This window comes from Pan paniscus, chromosome 10 (genome assembly GCF_029289425.2).
Source record: "Pan paniscus chromosome 10, NHGRI_mPanPan1-v2.0_pri, whole genome shotgun sequence".
Taxonomy (NCBI): domain Eukaryota; kingdom Metazoa; phylum Chordata; class Mammalia; order Primates; family Hominidae; genus Pan; species Pan paniscus.
Window position 1 is genome coordinate 109,414,644 of NC_073259.2, and position 22,305 is coordinate 109,436,948.

The 22,305-nt window shown below is 39.2% G+C and overlaps 1 protein-coding gene and 1 non-coding gene across 2 annotated transcripts in view; one reads left to right on the top strand and one right to left on the bottom strand.

Moving 5' to 3' along the window:
* The window catches only part of UTP20 (UTP20 small subunit processome component), a 107,821-nt gene that overhangs the window by 64,403 nt on the left and 21,113 nt on the right, over window positions 1-22,305 (top strand). The window contains exons 34-45 of the mRNA XM_003832597.4: window positions 168-218; window positions 322-474; window positions 1,975-2,130; window positions 2,927-3,067; window positions 3,831-3,968; window positions 9,427-9,566; window positions 9,816-9,898; window positions 11,907-12,193; window positions 13,629-13,768; window positions 14,001-14,157; window positions 19,061-19,159; window positions 20,676-20,843. Coding sequence (XP_003832645.3) covers window positions 168-218; window positions 322-474; window positions 1,975-2,130; window positions 2,927-3,067; window positions 3,831-3,968; window positions 9,427-9,566; window positions 9,816-9,898; window positions 11,907-12,193; window positions 13,629-13,768; window positions 14,001-14,157; window positions 19,061-19,159; window positions 20,676-20,843 — 1,713 coding nt within the window. The remainder of the gene's footprint in view (window positions 1-167; window positions 219-321; window positions 475-1,974; window positions 2,131-2,926; window positions 3,068-3,830; window positions 3,969-9,426; window positions 9,567-9,815; window positions 9,899-11,906; window positions 12,194-13,628; window positions 13,769-14,000; window positions 14,158-19,060; window positions 19,160-20,675; window positions 20,844-22,305) is intronic.
* Window positions 15,826-15,927, bottom strand: LOC112436839 (small nucleolar RNA U13). The gene has a single exon (XR_003025521.1). It is a non-coding gene; the product is annotated as a small nucleolar RNA U13 (small nucleolar RNA).

Sequence of the window (22,305 nt, forward strand, 5' to 3'; positions counted from 1 at the left end):
CCTTTTTAAAAAAATGTAATTATGACTTGTAAACCATATTAGGGGCTTTCTTCATGCCAGGGTGATGTTTTTATATGAATTTGAATGGGGACAGGTAGCTGAGGGGAGGAGGGCAGAAAAGTTAAAGTTTTATTCACTGATAAATACACTGTTTTCTTTCCTTTCAGACTCTTTCTGATTTTGAGAGTGGGTTAAAATATATTACTGATGTTGTCAAGGTAAGAAAGAAGGGTTTCTCTTTGGCTTCAAAAGTATTATCATTTTTGTTTACTGAAGATTTATATGCCTTCTTTTATATAATTTCAATGGCATTTCTTATAGCTTAACGCCTTCGATCAAAGACATCTTGATGATATCAACTTCGACGTTCGCTTTGAGACTTTCCAGACCATCACCTCTTATATTAAAGAAACGCAAATTGTGGATGTTAACTACCTAATTCCAGTTATGCATAATTGTTTCTATAATCTAGAGGTAGGTTATTATAGCAAAATTTTTAAATTATTTTTTATTATTTTGGTAATACGGCTGCCTAATACAGTGACTTGATCTTTAAATTTGTTTTTTGAGGGGGGACAAAGGTTTTTAGGATTAAATTTCTTTTAGATGAAGAATCTTATGTCTGGCAAAACAGTTATTCTCATGATTTAAAAGGCAAATATTGTGAATAAAATAATACATATGAAAGCATTTTGAAAAAAATCAAGAAGTTATGTATTAGAATAGGGAAATCCATAGAGATGAAGTACATTAGGTCACTAAAGGCTGCAGAAAGGGAGGAATGGGGCATGATTTCTAATGGGTATAGGGTTTCTTTTGGGAGTGATGAAAATGTTCTGGAATTAGTGGTGATGATCACACAACCTCATGAATATACTTAAAACCACTGAATTGTAAATTTTTTTTTGGAGACAGGATCTCGTTCTGTCACCCAGGCTAGAGTGCAGTGATGCGATCTTGGTTCACTGCAGCCTCTGCCGCCAGGTTCAACCAATTCTCCCACCTCAGTCTCCCGAATAGTAGCTGGGATTACAGGGGCACGCCACCACACCCACCCAATTTTTGCATTTTATTAGAGACGAGGTTTCACCATGTTGGCCAGGCTAGTCTCGAACTTCTGACCTCAGGTGATCCGCCCATCTTGGCCTCCCAAAGTGCTGGGATTATAGGTGTGGGCCACCGCACCCAGCCAAATAGTAAATTTTTTAAAAGGGTGAATTTTATGGTGTGTCAATTATGTCAATTTTTAAACATGCAACTATACTAATTGAAAATTATCCCTTTTTTATTGAAGTTATAAGAGAATTAAAAAGTGTTTGGAATATATTAAGTGCTATGTTGCTGAACTAAATTAAAATCCAAAAATGCAGAAAATGAAACCTTTGATTATTGTTAATCATGTAGTGGCATCAGTGATCTCTTTGTGGCATTTTATAGTTATTCATCTAATATTAAGGATTACATAATATATGAAAAAATAATCTCCCCGTTTTATACTCATTCTTCATAATCATGCCAAAATTCAGCACAAAAAATTCTAAGTCGCTGCCTGGCTGGCTGAGTCAAGGATACCTTCCCTACACTCACTTCGACATTCTTCAAACCACAAACTCTGGAGCAGCCAATTCTGTCATTTTCAGTAATGACCTGATACTGATTATTGAAAACTGGCTTTAGTGAACCTTTTAGACTGCCTGCTTTGGGAAGTAAAACTAATTAACAAGGACATTTCATAGTGCTGCCTGAAATTAAATGACACTTCTTGGGAAGCGTGGTTTTTCAGCCATTTACAGTATTATATTCCTCACAGAACATTTGGTTCTCCCTTAGGTTTGAAATATTTGTGGGAACTTGCTTAGTAGGCATTTTTACAAGCACAGTGACAGAATTTTGTAGATGCTTGCACTGGGAAGTAATATTCCATATTGTAGTTATTACAGAGAATAATTTCTTTTTTATTTCTCTTTTTTGCAGTTAGGAGATATGAGTTTAAGTGATAATGCCAGCATGTGCCTGATGAGTATCATCAAAAAGCTAGCTGCCTTGAATGTCACAGAGAAAGACTATAGAGAAATCATCCACCGTTCACTCCTGGAGAAATTGAGAAAAGGTCTGAAGAGCCAGACAGAGGTATATAACTTTGTGTTTTAGGCACTACTGTCTGAGGCTGTGTTTTGTTTTGTTTTCCCATGTTTGCTACTGTTGTATAGAAAAGTAGTCAGGCTTAGTGCATTTAATGAGAATACTTGGTTGAGTAAATAGTCACCAGACTTTTAATGGGAGTGGGTCTAGAAAGGAGAGCACTTTTTTTTGTTTTTTTTGTTTTTTGTTTTTGAGACGGAGTCTAGCTCTGTTGCCCAGGCTGGACTGCAGTGGCGTGATCTTGGCTCACTGCAGCCTCCGCCTCCCGGGTTCAAGTGATTCTCCTGCCTCAGCCTCCAGAGTAGCCAGGATTACAGGCACATGCCACCACGCCCAGCTAATTTTTGTATTTTTAGTAGAGACGGGGTTTCACCATGTTGGCCAAGCTGGTCCCGAACTCCTGACCTCAAGTGATCCACCTGCCTCAGCCTCCCAAATTGCTGGGATTACAGGCATGAGCCACCATGCCTGGCCACCAGTCACTTTGGATCTAATATAGCTGTCAGGTTTTTTTTGTTTTTTTTGAGACAGGGACTCACTTTGTTGCCTAGGCTGGAGTACACCACCACACCTGGCTGATTTTTGTATTTTTTGTAGAGACAGGATTTCACCATGTTGTCCAGGCTGTCCTCAAACTCCTGGGCTCAAGCAATCTTGATTTTTTTTTTTAACAGTGGAAATATTTTACTTTTTAAAATTTTATGTTTTTTTCTGTTTCCTCATATTATCTCAGAAACAAATTCTTTTTAAAATAAAATGTTTTTTCTCCACTTCATATTTACAGAGTATTCAGCAGGATTATACCACGATACTTTCCTGTTTAATTCAAACCTTTCCAAACCAACTGGAATTCAAAGACTTGGTACAACTTACTCATTACCATGACCCAGAAATGGACTTCTTTGAGAACATGAAGCACATTCAGGTAGAAGACAATTCTGCTTTTTCCTACCTACGACATAAGCATACATATTTCAAACAGTTCTACCTCATTTGGAAAGACATGTTTTAACTTTCCAAAAAGGTTTAAGCTTCTCTTTCCTTGGTCTTTATGATCATCATTGAAATTTGTATTAAGATGATCATTTCCTGGATTCTAATTTCTTTGGTGGTATCACAAACCACAGTTAATAATAGTGTCGCTTTTCTCTGCCTTTTCCTAAGAAGTGTAAATGCTTTGGGTCCATTGTTAAACAAATGCTATGGATTATATCTCTGAAAGCAAATCAAGGCACAGGTGTTTGCTCTTGTAACACATGGACTGTGTTTCACTTCCTTAATCTTTGTCTTTTTTTTTTTTTTTTTTTGAGATGGAGCTTCGCTCTTGTTGCCCAGGCTGGAGTGCAATGGCGCACTCTGCTCACTGTAACCTCCGCCTCCAGGGTTCAAGTGATTCTCCTGCCTCAGCCTCCTGAGTAGCTGGGATTACAGGCATGCACCACCACACCCACCTAATTTTGTAGTTTTAGTAGAGACGGGGTTTTCTCCATGTTGGTCAGGCTGGTCTTGAACTCCCGACCTCAGGTGATCTGCCCATCTCGGCCTCCCAAGTGCTGGGATTACAGGCATGAGCCACCGCACCTGGCCACTCCTTTAATCTTTTCATGAAAAGAGAATATGATACTAAAATGGAGCTGGTTGTAGGTGAGATTATTTGGTAACTAATTCATATTTTATCTTACTCATAGATCCACAGAAGAGCAAGAGCCTTGAAGAAACTTGCAAAACAACTAATGGAAGGCAAAGTTGTTCTGTCTTCTAAATCTCTTCAGAATTACATCATGCCTTATGCCATGACTCCAATTTTTGATGAGAAAATGCTCAAGGTAGGTCATTAGATCTAGAAACCAAGGACCCTCTTCCCATACCATGACACACTTTGCCAAAATAAACATGGAGTTGGTGGTGTTTGTGTTGATGTCATCACCATAGAGGTTTAGAATAGTTCTAAAGTTCTTAGAACTGTGCCTGACACATAGTAAATGCTATATAAATGGTGACTATTATTTGTGTTTTTGCTATTATTAGCTCACAAAAGCCGAGGGCAAAATATTCTTCCTCCTAGAAATTATCCCATTATTAAAATTGCATACTTTTATTTTTGTGTCATAGGACTTAAATCTGGTTAACTCCCCTAGTCAGCAGTCATTATTTTTGCAAATGATTTACAAGAAATGAAATGAAATAGTATGTTATCATTAACACCATACCAGATACCAGGCACTATTTCAAGTGCTTCATTCTCACAACAACTCAACCCCCTGGAGTAGGGTAGGGACTATTCTTCAACTACTATTTTACAGGATAGTAATCTGAGAAGAAGTGAGGTTGTATAACTTTCTCAGAGACACCCAGAGTCGGAACTGGTATTCCAACTTAGGGCTGTTTTAACCTTTATATTACACAGTGCCTAGAATGGTGCCTGGCACATAGTAAAGACTAGATAAGTAATTATTGATTAAAAAGATGAATGAGGTCAAGTGCAGTGGCTCACACCTGTAATCTCAGCACTTTAGGAGGCCGAGGCAGGTGGATCACTTGAGGTCAGGAGTTTGAGACCAGCCTGGCCAACATGGCAAAAACCCATGTGTACCAAAAATATAAAAATTAGCCATGCCTGGTGGTGCATGCCTGTAATCCCAGCTACTCGGGAGGCTGAGGCAGGAGGATCATTTGAACCCAGGAGGCAGAGGCTGCAGTGAGCCGAGATCATGCCACTACACTCCAGCCTGGGTGACAGAGCGAGACTATTTGAAAAAAAAAAAGATTAATGAAAGGTGGTATTAAATGATCATAGAAATTCAAATCTAACTGTAGTAATGTCAGGATTTGTGACTTAAATTTATACTGTTGATTACATGGCCTTATACAATAATAGATTTCCTCTGTTGTTTCAGGATATTCAAAATGTTTAAAAGAATTACCTAAGTAGTTAAAAGATAGCTCCCTTATATTCTAGTTTAAAAGCTAGTAAGCACAACCTAACTGTTTGATGCCATTGAAATATGAATGGTATGTAGACAGGAAAAAAATAAAGTATACTTAGCTTTGGTTGATGTTCACATGGTATCTCCTTTTTTTGAGATGGAATCTCACTCTGTCACCTAGGCTGGAGTGCAGTAGCGTGATCTCAGCTCACTGCAACCTCCACCTCCCAGGTTCCAGTGATTCTCCTGCCTCAGCCTCCTGAGTAGCTGGGATTACAGGCGCCCGCCACCACGCCCAGCTAATTTTTGTAGTTTTAGTAAAGATGGGGTTTTGCCATATTCTCCAGGCTGGTCTCTAACTCCTGACCTTAGGTGATCTGCCCACCTCAGCCTCCCAAGGTGCTGGGATTACAGGCGTGAGCCACCACGCCCGGCTGGTATATCCTTTTCTAGCCTTATATTTTTAACCTAATTATGAGTTTACATTTAAAGTTGGTTTCTTATTGGTAGCTTTTAACTGGGTCTTGTTTTTTATCCAGTCCAACAACCTTTTAACTGGTATTTAGACCATTCACATTTAATATGATTATTTATAAGGTTGTGTTTAGATCTGAGTCTTGTTATTTTCCATTTGACCCAATTTTTTTCTTTTTTTCTCTTTGTCTTTTTTCTATTGGATTAATTGTACTTTTTGAGATTTTATTTTATCTCCATTGGCTTATTAGTTATTGAGGGATTTTTGCCATAGGTTTTTGCCTCTCCATTCATTTTAAACCACACAGTACATTGTTGTCATTTTCACTTTAAGTAGTCAATTATCTTTTAAGGAGCTCTTTGAAAATAAAGAAAAGGTCTTTTATATTTGCTTACATATTTGTAGTTTCTGGTGCTCTTTGTTTCTTTGTGGAGATCCAAATATTGATCTGGTATCATTTTTCTTCTTTAAATTATATTTTTAAAATTTCTTATTTATTTGTTGTGGCAGGAAACAAAGGAGGATTTTTTTGTTGTTGTTTGTTTTTTTGTGTGTGTATGTGAGTTTTTGGGTTTTTTTTTGGAGAGACAGGGTCTCCTTTGTTGCTCAGGCTGGTCTTAAACACCTGGCCTCAAGCAACCCTCCCACCCTAGCCTCCAAAGTACTGAGATTACAGGCATGAGCCACTGTGCCTGGACTTCATTTTATTTCTGACAAGAGGACTTCCCTTAAGTTTTAGTACAGGTCTGCTAGTGATTGATTCTTGCAGCTTTTGTTTGTCTTTTCTTGTCTTTGTTTTTGCAAGGTAATGTTGCTGGGTATAGAATTCTAGATTGACAGGTTTATTGTTTTTTTTGTTTTTGTTTTTTCCTTCCAGTACTTTAAAGATGGTGCTCAACTGTATTCTGGCTTGTATTATTTCCAATGAGAAGTTATTCTTAACTTTGTTCCCCCAAATGTAATGTGTTTGGGGTTTTTTTGTTTTTGTTTTGTTTTGTTTTTTGTTTGTTGTTGTTATTGTATGGCCTGGCCCTTGTAGACAGTTTCTGGATTTTTTTTCATAGTTTTTTCTTAACTGCTTTTAAAAATGTATCTCTTTACCTTTGGTTTTAAGCCATTTGATTATGAGTGCCTTAGTGTCATTTCTTTTATGATTCTTGTGCTTGGGGTTCATTGACCTTGAATATGTAGATATGTAGTTTGCATCAAACTTGAAAATTTTCTTTTTCTTTTTTTTTTTTTTTTTTTTTTTTTTGAGACAGAATCTCACTCTGTCACCCAGGCTGGAGTGAGAATGTCACTCTGTCACCCAGGCTGCAGTGGCACAATCTCTGCTTACTGCAACCTCTGTCTCTCAGGTTCAAGTGATTCTCCTACCTCAGCCTCTCTGGTAACTGGGACTACAGCTATACACCTTGACTCTTGGCTGATTTTATTATATTTTTGGTAGAGACAGGGTTTCATTATGTTTTCCAGGCTGGTCTCGAACTCCTGACCTCAAGTGATCCACCCACCATGGCCTCCCAAAGTGTTGAGATTACAGGGTTGAGCCACTGTTCCCAGCCAAACTTGGAAATTTTCAAATATTATTTCTTTTAATATTTTTGGGTCCCCTTCTTGCCTTTGGAGACTCCAGTGTACATTATTAGGTCACTTGAAGTTGTTCCATAACTCAGAGGCTTTTATATTGTTTTGCTTTTTTTTTTCATCTTTTTTTTTTCTCGGTTTCATTTTGTTTCATTTTTCTGTTGCTCTGTCTTCAGGTTCACTAATCTTTTCTTCTGCATTGTCTAATCTGCTGTAAATCCCATCCAGTATATCTTCCCTCTCAGAATTGTCTTTTTTATCTCTAGAAGTTCAATTTCATCTTTTTAAAATATCTTTCATGTCTCTCCTTAACATGCTCATATTTTTCTCTCACTTCTTTTATTTTTCTAAATATTAATGTTTCAACTGCTTATAACCATATGAGAATTTTATAAATTATTGCCAAGGCTGTTAGAAAACTTGCACAGTGTCTCGCTCTGTCTCCCAGGCTGAAGTGCAGTGGTATGATCATAGCTCACTGCAGCTTCAAACTCCTGGACTCAAATGATCCTCCTACCTCTGCCTCCCAAGTACCTGGGACTCCAGGTGTACACCACTGCACCTGGCTAATTTTTAATTTATTTTTTTGTAGAGATGGGGTTCTCACTTTGTTGCCCAGGCTACTCTCAAGTGATCCTCCCACATTGGCCTCCCGAGTAGCTGGGACTACAGGCAAGCACCACCATGCCCAGCTGTAATTTCTTATTAGGTGCCAGACATTATGAATTTTACCTTACTGGGTGTTGGGTACATTTGGATGTCTTTAAGTATTCCTGAGAATTATTCTCAGGTGCAGTTAGGTTACTTGTGAATAGTCTAATTCTTTAGAGTCTTGCTTTCAAGCTCTCTTAGGGCAGGAGCAGCCTTTAGTTTATGACTAATATGGCCCTGGTACTGAGACACTACCATTCTAAGTACCTAAATGCCCAATGCCCTGTGTAGCATGAGGCATTTCACTCTGGCTGATAGGACTGTGAACTAGCCTCAACCTTATATGGTCTTTGATGATTGTTTTGCCTGTTCCCTTCTGTGGTTCTTTTCCCGTGTCTTCCTTACTCACGCTTACTGCTCAGTACTCAGCCGAAGACTCCGGGGGCTTGCTCTGTGCAGCTTCCCTCTGTGCAGCTCTCCTCTCTGGTGCTGTGCCCCGTGGACTCTAGCTACCGTAGCCTCAACCCTGTCTCCTAACTCAGGAAGACCACTGGGCTCTTTTTGGGTTTCTCTTCCTGTGCTGCAACTTAACAGTTCTCTCCACACAGTAAATTGGGGTAATTATAAGCCTCACTTTATTTATTTCTTTTCTCTCTCAGAGATCACTGGCCTGTAGTGGTTGATATCCAAGATTTGGAAACTGTTGTTTCATGTATTTTTTTTTTTTTTTTTTTTTTTTCCGAGACGCAGTCTCACTCTGTCGCCTAGGGTGGGGTGCAGTGGCACAATCTTGGCTCACTGCAACCTCTGCCTCCCGGGATCAAGTGATCCTCCTGCCACAGCCTCCTGAGTAGCTGGGATTACAGGTGCACACCACCATGCCCAGCTAATTTTTGTATTTTTAGTAGAGATGGGGTTTCACCATGTTGGTCAGGCTGGTCTTGAACTCCTGACCTCGTGATCCACCAGCCTCGGCCGCCCAAAGTGCTGGGATTACAGGCGTGTGCCACCGCGCCTGGTCCGTTTCATGTATTTTGCCTGCTTTTCTAGTTTAAGGTCTAAAGGTAAATCCACTCTCTGTTTTTCATCATGGCCTGAAAGAGATGTCTCTGAGGCAGTGTACTTTTTTTTTTTTTTGATAAAAGTTGCAGGGTACATGTGCAGGATGTGCAGGTTTATTACATAGGTAAACATGTGCCGTGGTGGTTTGCTGTACCTACTAACCCATCACCTAGGTATTAAGCCCAGCATGCATTAGCTATTTTTCCGATGATCTCCCTCCCCTCGACCCCCACCACCCACAATGTACTTTTGAGGGCTGAGTAGCACAATATATAGTTTTTGTCATTTGTCGATTTTTCTACATTGAATTTATTTCATTCGCTTTCTGTAGTCTTGAACCTATCAGGGAGGTCTGAGTGGAAAAGAGTCCAAAATATGTTAATAGCCTTTAAAGAATGATGTCATTCCTTTAAATCTATAGCATATTTTCCTAGGGTTAGAGGGAAAAAATTAGTATAGTTTGGACATTCTTTCTCTTCTGTAATTACTGAGAACTTATTAACTTTTTCAATATACTGAGTTAGCCTTGCATTTTATTAGCAAATACTTGTTCTGCATTGATGTTCTTGATTTATTTTACAGCATGAAAATATAACCACTGCTGCCACAGAGATTATTGGAGCCATTTGCAAACATCTCTCTTGGTCAGCGTATATGTATTACTTGAAACATTTCATTCATGTCTTACAAACGGGACAGATCAATCAAAAACTGGGTGTCAGGTGTGGTCAAACTTCTTATTTTTGTTTTGTTTTTTAAATGTAATTTTAAAAATATTTTCTGAATTAGTCTTTCTGTAATCTCAATTTACTTTTATCTTGTATTAATAAGGTTATGCTAATACTTGTTAAAATTAAAAATACTAATAAAAATAATTTTAATGTTTATTAGTGTTTAAATTTCCTCTCCTTTTATAATCCAGTGATATTAATAATCAAATGAACATCTCTGTGTACTTTTTTTTTTAACAGTTTGCTAGTGATAGTGTTAGAAGCATTCCACTTTGACCACAAAACTCTTGAAGAACAAATGGGAAAAATTGAGAACGAAGAAAGTAAGTTTCTTAAACTTTCTTAAACAAGTTTTTCATCTTATTCTTGGATAGTGTATGATAATGAATTAAAGATGGTGATGTTCAACTTATTCCCTTTGTCTGCTCTTACTAGCAATGGACAGTTAATGAGTCAGGAGGGAGGCTAAAATAAATGGTTTAAGTATTCTTGGAAAACTTTATTTAACAAAAGAGAAGGCTAGTCTAAATTGTATTAGTGAAAAAATGTTAGCTGTAGATTATTTATATAGAAATCCAATTTTATCACTTTTTTTTTTTTTTTTTTTTTTTTGAGACGGAGTCTCGCTGTGTCTCCCAGGTTGGAGTGCAGTGGCGCGATCTCGGCTCACTGCAAGCTCCGCCTCCCAGGTTCACACCATTCTCCTGCCTCAGCCTCCCAAGTAGCTGGGACTACAGGCGCCCGCCAACACGCCCGGCTAATTTTTTGTATTTTTAGTAGAAACGGGGTTTCACCGTGTTAGCCAAGATGGTCTCGATCTCCTGACCTCGTGATCCGCCCGTCTCGGCCTCCCAAAGTGCTAGGATTACAGGCGTGAGCCACCGCGCCCGGCCATTTTATCACTTTCTTTTGTGAAAAGAGCAGTACGCAATGAATGGAAAGAAAGTGTAAGAAAATAAGTAATTAAAAATTAAAGCAGCAATTGGTGAAAAATAAACTGGATACAATAGAAAAGATCAACAAAGCTAAAAATAAGTAAGTATTTGAAAAGATTATAAATTGGGCCAGGGACAGTGGCTCACAACTGTAATCCCAGCGACTTGGAAGGCTAAGGCAGAAGGATCAGTGGAGCCCAGGAGCTGGCTGCAGTGAGCTATGATCACCATAGCACCACTGCCTTCTAGCTTGGGTGACAGAGTGAGACCCTATGTCTAAAAAAAAAAAAGAAAATAAATTTTTTAAAGATTATAAATTGGCAAATGCCTGACAAGATTGATCTGTAAAAATAGAAGATGTAATAAACATTACTAGGAATTAAAAAGGGTCACAATTAAGTGAAAAGGTATCTTTGTATTTATAAATGTGAATACTTGGCTGAGATGTACAAATTCTTAGAAAAATATAATACAAAAACTGACTTTAGAAGAAAATAGAAAATCCAGATAGATTTCTAACCATTAAAGGAATTGAATGCACAGTTAGGTTGGGGCACGGTGGCTCACACCTGTAATCCCAGCACTTTTGGGAGGCCTACGCAGGTGGATCACTTGAGGCCAGGAGGTCGAGACTAGCCTGGTCAACATAGTGAAACCCTGTCTCTACTAAATATACAAAAAATTAGCTGGATATGGTGGTGCACACTTGTAATCTCAACTGCTCAGGAGGCTAAGGCATGAGAACTGCTTGAACCCAGGAGGCAGATGTTGCGGTAAGCTGAGATGTCACTACTGTACTCCAGCCTGGGTGACACAGCAAGACTCTGTCTAAAAAAAAAAGAAAAGAAAAAGAAATTCAATCTGCAGTTAGTCGTCTGATGAAAACACCAGGCACAGATTGTTTTATGGCTAAGTTTTACCAAACATTCAAGGGGTAGATCATTTCAGCCTATACCAGCTATTTCAGATGATTGGAAAAGAGGAATTCCCACTAACTTGTAAAATTGTTGTAATCGCATACCAGAAACTGACAAAGACTCTGGGCAGTTGGCTGTCATTAGGATTTTCATGCTCATGAAGGGAGGTGCTTTATTTGGTTAAGATGTTCCTGCCCCGCAAGCCTCCCAGTGTGTTCCCCAATTACCCTGTACTTGCAGTTCTGTGTTCTTTTATAATCGGCAGTTTATTTGTCTCTCTTTAAACTCTAAACTGTGAGAAAGCAAAACCCATGGCCCTCTCATTTACTGCTCTTTCCTCAGCACTTACCTTGCCTGCCCACAGTTGCTGATTAGATATTTTTTATCGGAAGTTGGATGTTGGTGGGAAAAACTGCTTACCACAACTGTGTGGTTTCATTATTTGCTTTAAGGTGACTTTTGTTGTTTATTAAACATAGATACAATTGAAGCAATTGAGTTACCAGAACCTGAGGCCATGGAATTAGAGCGTGTGGATGAGGAAGAGAAGGAATATACATGCAAGAGTTTGTCAGACAGCGGACAACCGGGAACCCCTGATCCAGCTGACTCTGGAGGAACATCAGCTAAAGAATCCGAGTGTATCACAAAGCCTGTCTCTTTCCTTCCTCAAAACAAGGAAGAAATAGAGAGAACAATTAAAAATATCCAAGGAACCATAACCGGGGATATTCTCCCCAGGCTACATAAATGCCTTGCATCTACGGTAATAACTTTATTCGGGGTCCAGCAGGTCTGTGTGAATTCTGGTGTTGGTGGGGCCCTGTCACACTGAGGCTCTTGGTGATTACTGATTGATTTCAGCTTTTAGATTTCCTTTTATCTCAACACTTCACAATTCACCCCTCTACTCTTATCTCTTCAGCTTCAGGCTTATCCTGCTGCAACTAAGCAGTAACGCTCCTTCTTTATGATTTTGATAGGGTAGATAAATGCTTTTCCATCTCCAAAGTAGTTATTAAGAGACTCCCATGTCCCAAAAAGGTTATTAAAAATTAGAATGTTTCCATTTTCTACTTTTTGGTCAGTTCTGCACTATTCAAAATTCATCTTTCCTAGTTAACAGGGATAACATTCAGCAGTGCATTCTCATGAAGCCAGAGCCTTTCCTTCCTGCTCAGGGTGAAACACGGGTTGGCCAACTATGGCTCAGGGACTAAATCTAGCCTGTGGCCTGTTTTTATATGGCTTTATTGGAACACAGTTATCCACTTGTTTACGTAGTGTTTAGTACTGCCTTTTCATCACAACAGCAGAGTTGAGAAACTTCAACAGAGCCCATAAAGCCACAAATACTATATGGCCTTGTTCAGAAAAATTTTGCTAACTCCTGGTATAAAATATTGATTTATATTTTGTATATTTGTAAATATTTATTTATATTTTGTATATTTGTAATACAAATTTATATATTTGTAAATAAACCTTTATTTGAGGCCCTGTATTTATTATATACTAACAGTGTCACTCACACAGTTGACAGTTCCCACCGACACACGTTTTATATGAGTTTCCTATACTTGACAGCAGTCTTAACCCACATTGGTGAAAATCTGGCTTTATTTTTTTCTCATGGCTTCTTCGAAAAGTAGAACATTCTTACACCTGTTATTTTGATAATTTTTAGAGGGTTATCCTCAAATTGGATATTTGGTTTGTTTTTAAATAAACTTAGAAATGGGCTTAAGATCTATAGAAAGAGCTGTTTTTCTTTTCTTTCTTTTTCTTTTTGAGATGGACTTTCCCTCTTGTTGCCCAGGCTGGAGTGCAGTGGCACGATCTCGGCTCACCACAACCTCCGCCTCCCAGGTTCAAGCAATTCTTCTGCCTCAGCCTCCCAAGTAGCTGGGATTACAGGCATGCACCGCCATGCCCGGCTAATTTTGTATTTTTAGTAGAGACGGGGTTTCTCCAGGTTGGTCAGGATGGTCTCAAACTCCCGATCTCAGGTGATCCGCCCACCTCGGCTTCCCAAAGTGCTGGGATTACAGGCATGAGCCGCCGCACCCAGCCTTTTCTTTCTTCTTTTTATGATCATCCATCCTTCTAGAAAAACTTGCCTTTCAAATACAAAGTTGCAGTGTTGGTAGATCACTGATCCATTTATTTTCATTTTAGCTTAACCTAAATTTTTCTTACAGACTAAAAGGGAAGAAGAACACAAGCTTGTCAAGTCAAAGGTTGTGAATGATGAGGAAGTCGTTCGAGTTCCATTAGCTTTTGCCATGGTTAAACTAATGCAGTCCCTTCCACAAGAAGTTATGGAAGCTAATCTGCCAAGGTATGTTTTTTAACAAATTAGAAGTTTAGTGAAACTCAAAAATTGGTTCTTTTCTTCCTTACTTTTGAGTCTCTTTTGTCAGGAAGAGGAAAAAGTACTGTCATAACTTGCTGTGGTTTCGAATCTTAACAGGAAAATTTGAGTTACGAGTAATTAAGAGACTAAAGGATATGTGTATGTTTAATTGCTTCTGTTTATTTGATTAGTCATTTTTCAACTTCTCATTTTCTAGTATTTTGCTGAAAGTGTGTGCCCTACTCAAGAACAGAGCCCAAGAAATCAGAGACATTGCACGCAGCACTCTTGCGAAAATAATAGAGGATCTTGGTGTGCACTTCCTCCAATATGTTTTAAAAGAATTACAGACTACTCTTGTCCGTGGATACCAGGTAAATTGCATCTTGTGCTTTATATTCAAGTTGTATTGGAGTTAAAATATTTGCAGCTTGAACATTGTAAGTTATGGAACTTCGGGCCTGTCTTTAATAAATTTGATCCACTGAAACACTGAGCAGTAATATTCAAAAGTTTCCACTTAGTATTAAGGAAATCTGTTGTTTAAATAGTTCCTATATCTGATTTTTAAAAGATGCTTATAGGCCTGGGTTACATGACCTATCTTTTTCTCTCAAATTACTTCATATCAAGTTTTATATTCTCGGAGTTCTTAATATAATTCTTTTGGGATGTGTATTGACTATTATCACTGGTGTGAATGATAAAGAACATACACATCTGTTTAAGAGTTGGAATATAAAATGTAAATTACAAAATAAGGGGCTGGGTGCAGTGGCTTATGCCTGTATACCCAGCACTTTAGGAGGCCAAGACGGGAGGATCACTTTAGGCCAGGAGTTCAAGACCAGCCTGGTTAACATAGTGAGACCTTTTCCCTACAAAAACTAATAATAAAAATAGCCAAGTTTGGTGGCACACGTTTGTGGTCCCAGCTACTCAGGAGGCTGAGGTGGGAGGATTGCTTGAGCCTGGAAGGTCAAGGCTGCAGTGAGCTGTGATCGTGCCACAGAACTCCAGCCTGGGCTGCAGAGTGAAACCCTGTCTCAAAAAATAAAATAAGAGCGCCAAGTGGAATATACAGCACTCCAAGTAGTTATGTGGTATCTAGCCCCTCGCTGCTCCAAGCATGGCACCTGGACAGACAGTATCAGCAGCATCTGGGGGGTTGTGAGAAATGTAGGATTTAAAGGTCCTACACCTGACCCTACAGAAACTGCATTTTCATATGATCCCTGGGTGATTTAAAGTTTGAGGAACGCTGCAGCTTCTTTTCAAGTAAGCAGCCATGTTACTTGTTGGGGTGGGGATGAAGAATGATGCTCAAAGAAAACAATTTTGGTACAGTCTACATGATTAAGACTCCTGGTAGTTAGCTTTACTTTGTACATCCTAGTTTGTTGATGGGTAAGGTTCCTAGTCTACAGACTGTAAGTCTAACACACTAAGAAATGTCATATTCATTTAGACTATCTTTCTTTGTATAGATTTTTAGTAGTTGCTCTATCGATTACCATATATTTCAATAGTCTACTGAGAATCAGTATTTTACCAATTCAAGTGGAATGTAGAAACCATATCACCCTGTATGGCCCTTTGCCCTTCACCCTTTGTATTTTAGCTCTTTATGTATTAACGTCTCCGTACATTGAAAACTTCATTAGGCAATGTTATAATTTTTGCTTATAATTGTCAAACAAGTTTTAAGCACTCAAGAGGAGAGTAGTCTGTTCTACCTAGATATTTACTATTTCTGCTGTTCTTCCTTCATTTCTGAATTTCCACACTTCTTTCTAATATCATTTTGCCGTAGTCTAGAGGGTGTCCTTTAGCAATGCGGTGGAGCAGGCATGATGGGAACAGATTCTGTTAGTTTTCTTTCTTCTATGAATGTCTTCCTTTTACCTTCATTCCTGAAACATATTGTTGCTGGATATATAATTTCACTTTAACAGTTCTTTCTTTTTAGCTGTTTAGTTCTTTCCTTTAAAAATATTGTTCTATTTCCTTCCAGCCTTTGTTTTCTTTTCTTTTTTTTCCCACATCAGGCAGATAATGCCCAACTGTTGTAACAAGGTTGAGGGAGACATATCTCACACATAAACACAGAAACCCAACCATCACACTTATAGATTATGAAGCATCCCTTCCTACCTTTCTGATGAGTTATTTAATTTGTTGTCCCCCTCTTACTAATGTGCTGTTTTTCTCAGGCTGCTTTAAAGACTTTATCGTTATTTTTCAGCAGTTTGATCATGATGTGTCTAAGTGTGGATTTCTTTGGTTTACTCTGGTTGGCATTTTCTGAGCTTCTTGACCAAATTTGAAGACTTCGGCCAGTATTTCTTTGTTTTTTTGTTTTGTTGTCTTTTGTTTCTGGAGACAGAGTCCTGCTCTGTTGCTCAGGCTGGAGTGCACTGCGATCTTGGCTTACTGCAACCTCCACTTCTCGGGTTCAAGCAGTTCTCATGCCTCAGCCTCCGAAGTAGCTGGGATTACAGGCATGAGCCACCATGCCCAGCTAATTTTTTTGTATTTTTAGTAGAGATGGGGTTTCACCGTGTTACCCAGGCTGGTCTCAAATTCCTGGCCTCAAGAGATCTGCCTGCCTTGGCCTCCCAAAATGCTGGGATTACAGGCGTGAGCGACTGCACCCAGCCCCAGTATTTTTTAAAGTAAATTTCCTGCAGTGCACTCTTTCTTCTCTCCTGGGACTCCAGTGAAATGAATGTTTATTTTTCTCCCACTGGTTCCTGAGGCTGTGTGTGTGTGTGTGTGTATGTGTGTGTGTGTGTGTGTGTGTGTGTGTGTGTGTGTGTGTGTATATATATATATATATATATATATATTGCTCTTCTTCCACTCTGTTTAGGTTGATAATTTCTTTCAGTCTATCTGCAGCTTCACTGACTCTTCCCTCTTTCATATCTTTCTGCAGTTGAGCTCATCCAATGAGTTTCTTATTTCAGTTTTTGGGTTTTTCAGTTCTAAAATTTTCATTTATTTTTTTCTTTAGATCTTCTGTTTCTTTGCTGACACTTAATTTTTGCATTTGTTTCAGTCTTTCAGCTAGAAAACTGGGGCTTTATTTTTCCCACTCTGCCATGTGCCTCCTGCAGCTGTGCCCATGTCAGGGGCCAAGCAATGGCAGCACAGAAAGAGAAAAGCAACTAGACTAGGCCAACCCTCTCAGAACTGTAGTTCCAATGAATGGAGAGGAAGCTTCCCCTCCCAGAGTTGTAGCTCCTGCCCTTCCCTGTTTCAAGGCCACTGCCACCACCACAGCATTGCGAGACATGGTATATTGAGAACTGGACATACAAGGAGGAATACATCTCTGTTCTTGAGGATTCATGCACACATTTTTAAGGAACACCTGAGGCGTTTAAATGAGTAGCCCTTTTTTTCTCTAACCATCTGTTCTTCAAGTCTATCCCATTATTAGTTAAAATAACTAAATTAGAGTTGAGAGAACAACTGATTTCAGCTTTAGTGTTAATCATGTAGACTGTACCAAAATTGTTCTCTTCGAGCATCACTCGTCATCCTCACCTCCACCAAAAGGATTTTTTACAGTTACAGGAAAGTTGGGCACAGTGGTGTGTACCTTTAGTGCCAGCAACTCAGGTGGCCGAAGTGGGAGGTGAACACCTTGAGCCCAGGGTGTTCAAAACCAGCATGATAACATAGCAAGACCCTGTCTCAAAATATGTATGTTAATTTCACAGCAAACATTTCAAATACAGGTGCTTTTTGACTTTTATGATGAGACAGTGTCCCAATAAATCCATCATAAAGTTGAAAAATCATAGATCAAAACATTGTAAGTCAGGAACCGTCTATATATAAAAGTACTTAAAGATCACAAGTAGGGGCCGAATGCTGTGGCTCACACCTGTAATCCTAGCACTTTGGAAAGCTGAGGTGGGCAGATCACTTGAGGTCAGGAGTTCAAGACCAGCCTGGCCAACATGCCGAAACCCTGTCTCTACTAAAAAATATCTGTATATAAAAATTGGCATGGTGGCACATGCCTGTAATCCCAGCTACTCGGAAGGCTGAGGCATAAGAATTTCTTGAACCCGGGAGGCAGAGGTTGCAGTGAGCTGAGATCGCACCACTGCACTCCAGCCTGGGTGACAGAACAAGACTCTGCCTCCAAAAAAAATAAAAGATCACAAGAAGGTACATAAGAAACTATGCGTTTAAGACCCAGTCTACGTTTTGACAACTAAATGTTTCCTTAGCCTATAACCATTATCTGATATTTACCTTGTTAATTTCACAGCACTAGAAGCAGCATAAAGAATTCAAAAAGCTTGAGAGGCAGGATAACCTGTTGTGGAGCCTGGGACTCTGGTTTCTAATCTTCACTCCACCAGTTCCTACCTATGACCTCTTTGTGCCTCAGCTTCCTCATCTAAAAACTGCTGATGATGTAGTACCTACTCCATAGATTGGATGAGTGAGGCTTAAATGATTTAATACATGTAAGGTATTAATATAGTACCTACCTTGTAGTAAGCTCTCAGAAAACATCAGCTTGATTTTTGTTGGGTGCAAAAACTTGTTTCCTTCATAATATTTTATTTACAAGCTTTGATTACATTCAACATGGGCAAGCTCCTTAATTCACAGGTTGGTCTTCTTTCTTTAAAGTTCAGGACTCTTGGCCAGGCATGGTGGCTCACTCCTGTAATCGCTGCACTTAGGGAGGCTGAGGCAGGCAAATCACCTGTGGTCAGGAGTTCGAGATCAGCCTGGCCAACATGATGAAACCCCATCTTTACTAAAAATACAAAAAAATTAGCCAGGCATGGTGCCGGGTGACTGTAATCCTAGCTACTCGGGAGGCTGAGACAGAAGAATCTCTTAAACTCGGGAGACGAAGGTTGCAGTGAGCCAAGATCGCACCATTGCACTCCAGCCTGGGCTACAAGAGCAACACTCTGTCTCAAAAATAAATAAATAAATAAATAAATAAATAAAAATAAAGTTCAAGACTCTTGTGCCTTTCTTTATAAATCACTGGCCTGGTTTAGTCACAACAATAGATCCTAAGAATGGTAGTGGGTTTCTGAACACCTTTGGTACAAAGTGATCATTTGGTTACAAGATTTTAGATAGTGAAATAACTATGTGTCATTTGTCGAAGCTTCTCCTGGCAATAAAAGACTTATAAACTCTGGGTGTTCTCTTTGCAGTGCTTCCTAGATCTTATGTTTTCCTAGTGTGACATTGTTAATATTCATGTTGTTGCTGTGTGTCTCATGTTAGGTCCATGTGCTGACTTTCACCGTTCACATGCTGCTGCAAGGCCTCACCAATAAGCTGCAGGTCGGAGATTTGGACTCTTGTTTAGATATAATGATTGAGGTAAGACTTACAGAAACGAATTCTAATTTTTTTTTAAGTGGGCCAACGACACAAAAAAATCAATTCACCAAATAAGAAATAATAATAGCCCATAAAAATGAAAATAATGTAACACCTCATCTTTTAGATTAGCAGAGGTTTAAAGAGCTAAGACTAAAGCGAGATGGGCACTCTGTCACTGCAAGGAGGTCATAAATTGATATGATCTTTCCGGAAAGTAAGTTGCCATTTTGTATCAAGAGCTTTTGAAATGAGAAAAGATTTTCAGTCACATCTAAGAATCTATTTTTAAGAAAGAAGTTATGTTCACAGGAGCTTTATTTATAATACAGTCGGAAATTAATAATAACTTTTAAAATTGGGCCGGGCACTGTGGCTCATGCCTGTAAACCCAGCACTTTGGGAGGCTGAGGTGGGCAGATCACTTGAGTCCAGGAGTTTGAAACCAGCCTGGCCAACATGGTGAAACCCCGTCTCTAACAAAAATACAAAAACTAGCCAGGCATGGTGGTGTGCACCTGTAATCCCAGCTACCCAGGAGGCTGAAGCAGGAGAATCCCCTGAACCTGGGCTGTGGAGGTTGCAGTGAGCACAGACCGCGCCACTGCACTTCAGCCTGGGCAACAGAGTGAGACTCTGTCTCAAAAAAACAAAACAAAACAAAACAAAATTGGATAGTGTGTTAATTTGGAGGCTACCATTGTGAAGATAATAAATTTGCTACATAACCTTTTGTTCATTTGTTTTAAAATGTAGACACTAACATTTTGAATCTCAATTTAAATATTTACATTAGGCCAGGCACAATGGCTCACACCTGTAATCCCAGCACTTTGGGATGCTGAAGTGGGTGGATGACTTGAGACCAGGAGTTTGAGACCAGCCTGTGCTACATGGTGAAACCCCGTCTCTGCTAAAAATACAAAAGTTAGTCAGGTGGGGTGGCACATGCCTGTGATCCCAGCTACTTAGGAGGCTGAGACACAAGAATTGCTTGAACCCAGGAGCTGGAGGTTGCAATGAGCTGAGATCATGCCACTGCACTCCAGCCTGGGTGCCAGAGTGGGACTCTGTCTCAAAAAATAAGGTAATTAATTAGACTAATAATTAGATTGCAAATATTTGTAGTTTATAATTAGAATGTAAATAATTAATTAGATTGCAAATATTCTGAGAACTTCTTGAAGGGAAATTAAGCTACTCTTTGGTACATCAAAAAAGAAGTAACTGTCTGTAAAGTCATACAATTATATATGTACATCTGTGAAGGATTTTTCTTTGTTTCCCGTTAGTATCACCTTTAAGTGTTTCTTATGTGTTTGTTTTTTTAGTAATTGGTCCCTAAATTGCATTGAAAACAAGTGCATTCTAAAAGAAATTTCTTCCATCTAATTTGAGTCCAGTCCAACTTGCATTTCTTTGATTTGGACATACCAGGGCCTTTTTTCAGTGACTGCTTATGTTGGCATATCTTGCTGAGTGCATATAATTGCCATTTGTCCTTTTTCTTCCAAAGATTTTTAACCATGAGTTGTTTGGTGCTGTTGCTGAAGAGAAGGAAGTAAAGCAGATCCTCTCCAAAGTCATGGAAGCACGAAGAAGCAAAAGTTACGACTCTTATGAAATCCTCGGCAAGTTTGTAGGAAAAGATCAGGTTACAAAACTCATCCTTCCATTAAAAGAGGTAAGGACGTAAATGCAATTCAGGAGATCACAGCTTTACAGTCTCATGAGTTCCTAAAAGGAACCATGCGGGGCAAACTGAAACACTGTTCTTGATCACCCATGATTTCCTTTGGTGATAGGGCCCCAGGACCATATGGCCAGTGAGTGAATGCTTTGATTCAAAAATCATAGTCCCCTATGTAAACCATGAGATGAGAAAGAAAGGCAACAAGAATTGAGTGCAGGTGAATATTATAGCTGGGTCAAGTCAGCAGCTAAGAACATGAAGAAATCCAGAGGCACACAAGCCGCATAGTGCTTATCTTTGAGGTTGAGGTTGTGAGTAACATTTCCTTATATGTTATGTCCATGTTTGAAATTTTATTAAGAATTTGTTTTAGGCCAAGCATGGTGGCTCACACCTGTAATTCCAGCAATTTGGAAAGCCAAGGCGGGAGGAATTGCTTGAGCCCAGGAGTTTGAGACCAGCCTGGGTAACATAGCAAGACCCTGTCTCTATTTAAAAATGTATATTTACATTTACAAAAAAATTCATTTTAGTTAGGAGTAAATACATATTAGAAAGCCTTTGGACAAATTGCCACTTCCAGGTTGCCAAGAGGAAGAAAACTGGCATTTATTGACATACTATATTCTAAGCACTGCTACATTATCTCTCCTAATCTGCACACCCTGTGAGATTGATGGTACTTCCATTTTACAAATAAGAAAATTCAGGCTTGGAAAGGTAGAAAGGAACATGGTTAAAGAGAAAAGTCAGGGTTTAGGGTTTAGTTCCAGATCTTTCTGATCCAAGTTCACATTCCTACCATGGTTTCATTCTGCCTCCTGAAGATCAGGGAATGTAATTTACCCACCTTCCTATTGATTTCTGTGCCTGTTGCAGAGGTGAACATCCAGTAAATGTTATTAATTTATTAGTTTTGTGTATTAAAACTAGAGCAAAGAGCACTATCTGTTGACATGAATTACATTAGGTCTAAATGTTCTGGTGCTAGATGAACTCCATAATTACTCCTAGAATGCATTTAGTTTTATCTGAGCCTTATCTTAGAATGTTAGATGCATTTTCAGGATGAAAAAGAGTCAACAGAGCACATATATCCGTGATGTATATTACAAAGTCCCTCCAAGGTATTGAGAGTTAATACCATGTCTCATGCAAGATAATAGCTCTGAAGCACCAAGTATTTCCTGAGGTTGCTGATCCTGGTTCCTATTAGGTTCCTCTGATTTGGCCCAATAATTGATATCAGACCCTGAGGCTTGGCCATAGTAGCACTTCATTCTCGTGGTTTTCTATGAGGAGTGAACACATTTTGTTGATTGTGTGTGTGTGTGTTGTGTGTGTGTGTGTGTTTGCCTCTAAGTCACCCCTGTTAATGTACCAGGAGAGTTGATGTTAACTTAGAAGTCTCATATCTCTGGCATTGTGCCCTGAGGCCTCACCAGCAGAGAAC